The sequence below is a fragment of the Lepeophtheirus salmonis genome, chromosome 4, assembly GCF_016086655.4.
Source record: "Lepeophtheirus salmonis chromosome 4, UVic_Lsal_1.4, whole genome shotgun sequence".
In the NCBI taxonomy this organism is placed as follows: domain Eukaryota; kingdom Metazoa; phylum Arthropoda; class Copepoda; order Siphonostomatoida; family Caligidae; genus Lepeophtheirus; species Lepeophtheirus salmonis.
In genome coordinates, this window is record NC_052134.2 from 1699382 (window position 1) to 1709640 (window position 10259).

Here is a 10259-nt window from a genome sequence, read left to right on the forward strand (position 1 = left end):
AAACAAGTCGAGTACTCGAAGGATTAGACAATTTCCACCAACTCCCAAAATAACCAACACACCCTTTACCTTAAAAAAAAACAAAGGTGCGTTCAATAAAAACCAATTATAAGGATAACTGACTATCCCAAATGGATCCATAAAAATCATATTGTAAGCCCAGCTTATGTTATTTACAAGCTATAGGATTATGACAATAGTTCATAACGTTTCCACGCGTTCAAATACATATAACTATCTCCTTTTTAGCAAATAGATCTGGATATGTGGCTCGTCAGCTCGTCAACACAAAATCAAAAAGGAATTATTTTCTTAAAATTGAGTGGTGATTACATTCGTATTCTTCGACAAATCATCGTCAATTTTTACCGACAAATTAATTTAATAAAGTTAACAATCTTGGGTGTCTTAACTCATCCACGAAATTTGATTAGAAAACCTAGAATTGAGTGAAATATTTCTTGGGTTGTACATATGTATATCTTTGACATGATTTGACCTTTTCTTCATTTTTGTTCTAAATTTTTCTATGTTAAATGAGCACATATATAACTAACTCTTAGAGAATTGGGCTCCTGTAAAAATATTTTCACATCCAACATTTAAAAAATGATTAGATCTACCCATATTCCTGAAAGCATTTGTTTTGTTTTGTCACAATGGGTTTGTTCCGCTTGCTAACACATTCATTACCTCAGGATACAATATTTAAAAAATATTATTATAAGCTTTTTTTCTGACAAGATATTTCTATATATATATATAGATATATTTATATTCATATAACTAGTGAGCCAAACTTTGTGTCGTACTCTGATTAAGAAATACATAGTCCATCTATGTGTGAGTACTGTATATGTATTATATATTTTGCCGGATATATCAGGAAAAGTCTGAATTAAGTCTATGGGCATGATATAAGGACACATTATGTATTCAGAATCAACTATAGTTTGAAAAGTATATGATTGAATTGAGTTTTTTTTTTTTTTACTTGTTGATTTAAGTAGTAATTATAAAATAGAGAATTCTAATATTAAAACATATTTAGTTATGGGATATCAATATATGTTTCCGCTTTATTTATTTTTTAAATCCAATTCGTTACTTTTTGGTCACAATGTACGTGTAAATATGAATATATATAAAAATTTTATATAAATAATAAGTAATCTATATTTTTCCCTAGAAATAATGATCAAACATGGAGGAATTAAGAAGTATTGAGAAAAAAAAATGAAGGAACATTGAATAGATAACAAATAATCATTTCAAAAAAATAATAATCATCATAACATTAATATGAAATGAATTAGGATGGGTTGGATCACGACTCGATGCAAACCCCTTCCCCTCCCACTTCCGACTCCCAACATTCAAACCCACAGTTCACCAACTCTTCTTTAAGACGTTCTATCCGTTCATTGTCACTAAAGGGAGTTAAAAGAGCCAGCGCGAATCCCCCACCTCCGGCTCCTGTCATTTTCGCGCTAATTCCATATGCGTTAGCAGAGTCTACAATTTTATTCAAGGAGGGATGGGACACTCCAAAAGCACAGAGGAGTTCGTGATTAATGGAGATTAATTCCTGGAAAAAATTAAGTAAGTGAGACATTAGGAGTCAACTTATTAAAATTATAGTCATGTAATTAAATCATTAGAAAAATTAATTATGTTCTGAGGGAAACTTAAGGCCCATTATGCCTTCCTTATATATAATTTATTCAATTACCTCAAAGGGTCTTTAAACAATGAATTGACCTCTGCTAAGAAATACATTTCAAGCTAATTAAAATTCCCTCATTTTACATAAATGAAGTTATTTGCATTATCGTCCAATGGGAGTTTATTTATTGAATATTTACAATCCTTAGCAAAGTTTAAGTACATGTAGGAGAGTGATATGAAAAGTTTCCGACCTAACAAAGATACAAAACGTTTTTCTGATTATTTTTTTAAGATAGTCTCCTTGTAAGTCCACACACTTATACCCTACCATATATTGGTCGTCTTTTTTTTATGCAAAATAATTGTTCACAAAGTATTTACCTCTTCATTTGACAAAAATATGTGCAGTCTATTGTTTGATCTGAATTTTTGTCTATGACATATAGAGAAGAGTGAGGATCCTTGTTATGGAGGAGATATGTTGCACTACCAGTAACTTTAAAATATAAAGTTATCTAACCACCCTGTTCTTATATAATTGAATGTATTTCTTTATTCAACAAATCAACATAAAATTCGGTTGTCCTAATGCTTACAGTTAGAGAGAATTTCCATATTAAGATTTTTGACACAAAAAGTAAACATTTTTTGAGATATATTTCTAATATAAAGCATGAGATTTTAATTTTATTTTATTAAATGTTCAAGTCTAGTATGTTGTATATATATATATATACAACATATTATATTTAATTATGTTTTGTTTTTTTCTGTAATTTCATGTTATACTTTAATTACCAATCACAGTTAATAGTCAAAAAATATTTTTTTAATTTTATTATTAATTATGCTAAATTTCTGTAAATGTTTTATTTGTTTATATTACATATGTAATTATAAGTATTTAATTTATGCTGACAAACTTTAATGAAAAGCAAAATATAGGGTTGAATATATTTTAAAAAATGACAATTTTTAGATGCTTCCTTCTGTTATAACATGTATAATAGTCCTGTACCGTTTTCCACCTACCTTGTATCATGTGTCCTCCTGGTGTATCAAGAATCCTACTTTTGGTTAGTCTCAAAAACACCAATAATAAATGGCTATTAATTATTGTATTATATCAGTAATACTTTGGAATTATTCGTCTGAGGTAAGGACCTATGTCCTGGTTCCCAGGCGTTGAATTATCTTTTAAATTGTGAAACTTGTGACTGTTTAAAAAAGAATTGATTTTTCGTAACATCTATCCTCATTCTCCCCTTGTGGTGTATCCAAGTTTCATCTACAGTAATTAATTGGCATACAACTCTCCGTCCAAAATGGCTGAAATCATTAACTGTCAACAGATAGATGTGACTAGCTTTTATTTACTAGTGCTGCCATCTCTACGTTAAGCTTGGAAACTTATGTACAAAGTTAGAAAAGGGCTGAAAAATTCTGGAACTTAACTGGTTCGTAATTCTGCAAGCCTTTCTATTATCATTTTGATACTCTAAAATAGGAAAAGCTACTATTAATATAGAGTAGACAAAAGTTTGCTTAAATAAGGACCAGCGCATCACTATTCCTAACTCTCACAAAGCCAGGGTAAAAGCAGAAAAATCCCCAACCATGGCAACATACAAAATATTTTTTTATGTTCGTGGAGTTACGCCATAGGACAGTTTCAAGAACATCAACCATTCGAATTATTTTCTTCAAAGATGTGATGTTTCTCCTCTATAAAACAAATAATTTCTGCCTCATGATGACGAAAAGTTTGAGAAAACCAAGGAAGATTCATTGTCGTAATCACAGTTGTTTTTTTTATTTTGTTTTTTTATTTTTGAGCCTGAGTGGATTAACTCAGCGTTGACCTTATCCCAGTACAACCTATGCAGCCGTAGTGGGTTCATCACTTGATAAAAAAAAATCCTCTTAAAGAAATGTAATTTGAGACAAATGCATAATGTTTTTTTCGAAAAAAAAGCATATGTGTATGTATCTTAAGTTGACCTTATGTATCTCCAAGATCAGATTATTTTATGGAATACCAAATAATTTTTTTTTATTAAGCCATATATTGCTACTCTTCATAATTATACGTAAATGTATTTGATTTTTGAAGGACAGTTTTAACAATCAAGCTTGAGTAAATAAGGACATTCTTTACATAAAAGAATATTTATTTCTTAATTTGGAGGATTTAATCTCTCTTCCTCCCAATATAGCTACATACATACAAACATTTGTATTTTGAAATAGGGATAGGTCGTATATTTTTGGTTTAATAATGCAATAATAAAAATCCGGGTTCTTACAAATATTTGTATGTACATAATATGTGTACTTGAATTGCATCTTCTTCAATCTTATCTTTTTTACAAATCATAAGAATATTCCGGATTTAAATACCACTGGCATTGCGAGAAAATAAAAACAATACCCTCCAAGGATAATTACACAATGTTTGTTTTTTTTCCTAAAAAAAATATTTTACGTAATATATGTATATAAATAATAACTTTTTATTTTGATTTTTTCAATATATATAAATGTATTCATTTTTGCATTTAAGGATTAATATTTATTTATAATGTGACGATTGCCAAGAATAATAACCACTTTTTTTTTTCTTTTCTTTAAGGAGATTTTTTTCTTATACTTTTGGTTGATCCAGGAGTGATTTTCTAAAAAGGACTTAAGTTGTATATCCTATTTTTTCAAAATATAGACATGAGTATAGTTAATACCTAGGATTCTAAGACACTTTATTTACTTGTGAGTTGTGTCGGATAGGTATAGAAAGACTCCAGTCCTAATAAAATATGCTAGTCCTAGTACCGGCCCTCAGGGGGATTCTATGGTTTCTACACCAGCTGAAAGGACGTAGTTTACTAACTACGTCCTTTCAGTTTGGGTAGTTTTATCATAACCTTTTTCAAAGAGACGAGCTACCTGAAGTTTAAAGTTGAAGGGGTGTGGTTAGAACTTATTATTCTACGTTTTAGCTATCATTAATTAATGTGTGAAGAAAATAGAAATATACTTATAGTCCATCATTTGAATTGAAATGTGACGATATGGATCCCTGAATATGATCATCAAAAAAAATGTATCTCGTAAAAATAAAAAAGTATGAAGGGGGGTTGCCACATATATCGTACATGTACACGTTTAAGTGTTTATACAGGGTTGATCTTATCTAGGGGTACACATTGTATTATTTTCAACCCGGAATGGCAGAGGTACAAAATCACGGAGAAGGACAACAAAACATCTTAGCTCTGAACAGAGCAACCTGGGAAGGTTGTAAAGAGCAAAAAAAGATTCTAAATTTGTTCAAGGCCAACAAAAATTCGGGCAAAGTTTTCCTTTTTATTTTTCTGATGAAAAAGGTTCATCGTTGATGGCACGTTGAATACAGCCACTACATCAAAACCGAACATCCAGAGAATTTATCAGCTTCAATGAGACATGTCTTTAGAACAAAAAAATCCAGTGGCCAGCATAGGTGAAGCCTGGCCTTCCATTTTTGTAGAGAGGAAGAAACGGTTCAATGCTGATGCTTACATCGAAATTCTGGATAAGAAAGTGTTACTTTGGACAAGAGAAAAGTTAATTGACAAGTTTGTTTCCACACAAGATGGAGCTCCGTGTCATCACACGGCTGAGACCCAGTCCTTCCTGAGAGACAATTTTTCGGACTTTTAGTGCCTCAACATGTGGCAGCCCTCTTAATAAAGGCGTAATTTGAGGAAAGGGTATGTGCTACTCCTTTTAGGAGTCTCCAGCCTCCAGAAGCTTCCATCAAGAAGGAGTGGACCAAGCTCAAGTCTAACTACATAGTTAAGGACTCCAAGGGATAGAGGCCTTGTACTGAGGCAAATATTAGAGCTAAGGACTCACATATGGAATAAGAGGTGTGCAAGCACTATTTTCCGATGATTTTGTTAAATAAATGTCCTCACAAAACAATATGCGTGTACACGCACGAAGGTTGTAGTAATTCCCCTTCAGCTGAAGATTAAAGATCCAAAAATAACTCAATATAATTTTTTTAAATATCATTAACTCATATTTGTAGATAGAAGTCAATAGGGTGTAAAGAATGATTCTTTATTTGCTCATTTCCTATTGTCGTTAAGAGTATGACGATAATTAGAGTTATTAGATCAGACTGATCGAGCGTTATTTACGTTTTTGTTTGTTGTTAAGTCAAGACTTTTATATCAGTGGACTCTTGCGTCTATAAAATTTTGTAACTTTTATTATGTCTTATCGTCATTTCTTAAGAAACAACCTCTGACACGTGAATGTTGCTACACTCGTAATCCCAGAATTGTATGTCCTTGATATATAGATTATATATTTATGTTTGATCTTTCATTACAAAAAATGAAAAACCTTACGTCCTCATTTGGACTGAATGCAAACAAGAGTATTTTTGATGCATATATATATATTTATATGAGAGGGGGTTTGTAAGGTAAGGTTTTGCAATAATTATAATTAAAGAATATGCATGACATTCATGCCTTGCCAGCAAATGGTCTATTAAATGTACATTGTATATGTTATCTAAATACATAGTAAACAGATGATGTAGATCATTAATTCGAAATGTTTTGTGACATATGTTATACATAATAATAGATTCATTTTTACCTCTAGTTTCCTATATATTTTAAATTTATCATCCGAGTGGTCCATTTTCTTCAGATTCTCTAGAGATTCCACACTCACTCGCTCCATAGCTTCAAGAATAGAAGCCGTAACTTTAGGTAGAAGAGCGACTTTCTCGCGAACGGTCCCTACAAGTGCTTTGGTATTTCTTGAGACTTTGGTGTCTACGAGAAGGATCCGGAGTTTAGATTTGAGAGAGAAAGGGACGGCCTTCCCTGTTTTAAAAGAGAGATGGCCCCCGTAGGTACATATACTATTGTCGATCCCTGTGGCGATTAAATAAGAAATGCTCATTAGTATGTATATATGTATTTATATCATTGCAGCGAGGGACATAGAAATATTTTGGCTATGATCCCTGCCAAAAAAATATTATTATTATTATATGTATCTACATAAATTCATGTATTTCATTTAAACTCAAAAGGAGATGAGGTTCCATGAATGAGTCATTCCCTCTTTGTACATATTTTATTACAAAATTGTTATACCTGAAGCCTTTCCATGCATGAAGCATTCACCAAGAAACGCGTTTTGGCAAATGGACTCCAATTCCATGGCATTAAAACTCTTTTTGTAATACCAAAGTCCCCCATTTTTACGGGAAAGACGAGCTTTAATCAAATGAAAAGCTGCAGAGAGGGAAACGTTGTAGGCTGCGGAGCTACCCAGGCCGGCTCCAATGGGTATAGAGGAGGTGAGTATTAATTCAATCCCTAGGGATTGTAGAGCTCTTTTACTGGACTTCTTAGTAGTGGAATGTGGAGGAAGTATGATGCTAAAATATAGGAAAAGTAGGGACACGATCCCTCTTTCCTCCTCCGTGTAAGTACCCAAAAGTCGGGATAAAAGCTCCGAACTCATTTCCTTACTTTTATCTTCAAAATTCAAGTCCTAAAATATACTCAAAAAAAACTGTATAACTCTGTAGTAATCCCTATAAACAAATTAAAAACTCACCTTGACTAAATAGGATAGATCTGAAGCAGACCAGGAGTAATGCTTGCAAGATAAAAGATCAGGTAATTTAACACTAAGACTTGTAGCTGAGCCAGGAGTTACCACGACGTCAACACGAGTTCGTAATTTTGATATGCTACAGGCAATAGCAGTTCGACCATAGACCACGGAGTGCTCCCCATGTAAAATGACTTTTCCAGGACAAGAGACGGAAAACTCCATCTTTTTACCGATATCTAATTTGATAAGGTTGGAAGAAAAATAATAATTAATTGATCTCTAAGAACCATGGATATATTTTTTATGCATATGTACCATGTATATGATGTAAAAGTCCTTACTACAAAATATTATACGGTATTTTAAATATTATTAAAAAAAACACACACACAAGAAAAAAAAAAAAGAAGCTAATTAATGAAATTCAATATGGTGTCGGTTACTACTCCTCTATTAAATTGTAGCATGTTTATTGCGTATACATATATATATATATATAATATAATAATAATATTTAAAAGATTTGGATGGGACTTGAAGGAGAAGAAGACGCGTCATGTGTGTGAATGCTGTTGGATATTAATAATAGTTAGTCAGATAGTCAGAAAGCAATATACAAGTACATACATACATATATACAAAACAATCATTCGTCTTTTCATCATCATATATACCTAATTTTATTTTTATTTTTCTTTCATTAGAAAGTTTATTTGTCCTTGAAAATGATCAACATATCTCTAACCATCATGGCTTATGTATGTATATATATATATATACATACATAATAAAAATAGTTAAAGCGTCTCAAAAACCAACTTGGAAGTCGTGTCAAGGTCATTATAGGGGAAAAATTGACAAGCAGCCCCTCAGGGGCAAAAAAGGATATAAAAGAGCCTTAAAATGTGACAAAATACATGCTATGTGTGTGTGTGTACTCTGTAGGCAATCCTCCATTCCTCCAAGATGGCGTTGTAAGAGGAGGGGAGGACAATATTAAGTACATAATTTTTGTAGAGTTTTTTTTTTTTTTTTTATAAATTAACATTTTATGAAAAAATTATAATTAAATGAATATTAAGGGAACCTTGAACAATCTCTTCTTGGTTTTATGTATAATATATATAGTCCTATAATTGGAGTATTTTGAGGGAAGTAGCTTGCTTTAAGGCTATTTTGATTATCATTGAAAGAGATTTATGTGAGTGAGTTTGTGTGGTAAAGTGATGGTCGAGCGCAAAATGTGCTTCTTCTCTGTAGGCATTTAGTGAACGATTATGTCTTCCTTTATTGTCGGTATGGGGTTCGTGTATGTCTGCGTTGGTTGTATCACGTGGCGTACAAAAATTTAAATGATCTTTGTAGCGGGAATTACAACCATTTAGTTATTATTATATCCTTCCTTAACTCTCTTTTTATTATTTTTCGTCTTCCTTTCATTTTTTTTTTTTTGCCCCATTCATTTGACTCATCGTTAGGAACAGGGATTTTAATTAGTTTTATAGTATGTACGTATAGAGTACTTATATGACGGCTTTTGAGCTATATTTTGCAAAGGCCCATCAATACTCAAAAAACCGGAATCAAGGAAACGGGGCTGCTAATATATACTATTATAATCAAACATGCCTGGTGTTTGTTTGTAATAGTATTACAACTTATGTTGTATATAATCCATTAAAATCAATTTTCCAAGGACTTTATATGTTTCAATCATGAATGGAAAATGATGTACATATGTATTTATTAATAACATATTATGTATGTAGGTCTAGAACAAAACAAAAATAAATTCTTTTCCCGGAAGTGCCTTGCTAAAACACAATCCAGAACAATAACACACAGGGAGATAAAAAAAACACATTTAAAAACGTATTCATACTACATAAAAAAGAAAGAATCAAGTCCATTCTCTTGTCTCTGCTCTTAAACAACTACGAATTTAACGGTACAAGTTTTAGCATGAAAGTAATTTCCTTGTACCTGCAATTACCGTAGGTACCCCACCACTGCAAAAACAATATTTTGAGCATATCTCAACGATTACCAATCATTTCATTCCTACTCAATTTGATGATTGAGATCAAACCAAATTTCACATAGTATGTCACAGTAATGAATGAATGGTCAGTTATTGATTTAATGCCTTGACCTTTAAACATAATATGTAATTTGAGACTTACTTTCTATATGATGATTCATGAGGATGAGGATAAATGGTTGCTGTTGTAGAAGATGAACATTCAAAAGCGTCTTTTACTATAGTATATATTTAATACAATATGGACAACGATGTGTCGTGGATCTCTCTCCCTCGATGGTCTTATGCTTGATGAGTACTACTGATGATTGAATATTAAACTATAACTATTTGTAGCTGAGTTGATGAAATAATTATGTATTATTTGTAAAGCAGATAATGAAGTCACACATATGAAGAAAAGATGTAGAAATTGACAAACTGTGATGAGGGAATCAAAAAAGGAAGAGCTTTGGTTGTGCCAAATTTACAACACATCTCTATGGTTTGAAACACACGGATCGAATGCGTCACTTCTCTATGTATTCACTAGGTAAAAAGAAATATATATGTATGTATGTTATATGTACAGGTGACCAAAAGAAACGTTCTGAAACCATATATATATATATACAAGTATAATATTAGTTATTTTCTTATAATATTAGTACATAGGAGATGCATTGTAAAAAAAAGGACTTTTAGTTGGGCACGCGGAACGCCAGGAAAAATAAAAATAAAAATGTAAGCAGCGATAGTGCTGAGATGGTTGGTAGAAGAAGATATGTTGGTATGTGAACTCTTATGATGATGATGATGACGATAATAATCATGGTACATAGTAAGAGCCCTTTTCGAGGATGCAGAAGTGCCATGGAACCTCGTAGAAGTTTCTGTATTAAAATATATGTACAAATACCTCCTTAGTACTACACGGAGG

General features: G+C 31.9%; 1 protein-coding gene across 2 annotated transcripts; it reads right to left on the bottom strand.

Annotated features, from left to right (window-relative positions):
- Positions 1-1046: 1046 nt before the first annotated feature.
- On the bottom strand, positions 1047-9912 carry LOC121116329 (mevalonate kinase). Of its 2 annotated transcripts, none has more exons than XM_040710559.2 (5): positions 9483-9912; positions 7300-7535; positions 6831-7233; positions 6322-6605; positions 1047-1588 (listed from the first exon to the last, which is right to left on the bottom strand). In XM_040710559.2, the coding sequence occupies exons 1-5, from the start codon at positions 9499-9501 to the stop codon at positions 1328-1330; spliced, it is 1203 nt and encodes a 400-aa protein (XP_040566493.1). In that variant the 5' UTR covers positions 9502-9912; the 3' UTR covers positions 1047-1327. The 2 variants fall into 2 exon arrangements, with proteins under 2 accessions (XP_040566493.1, XP_040566494.1); XM_040710560.2 differs by lacking the exon at positions 9483-9912 and adding an exon at positions 8387-8672.
- Positions 9913-10259: the final 347 nt, after the last annotated feature.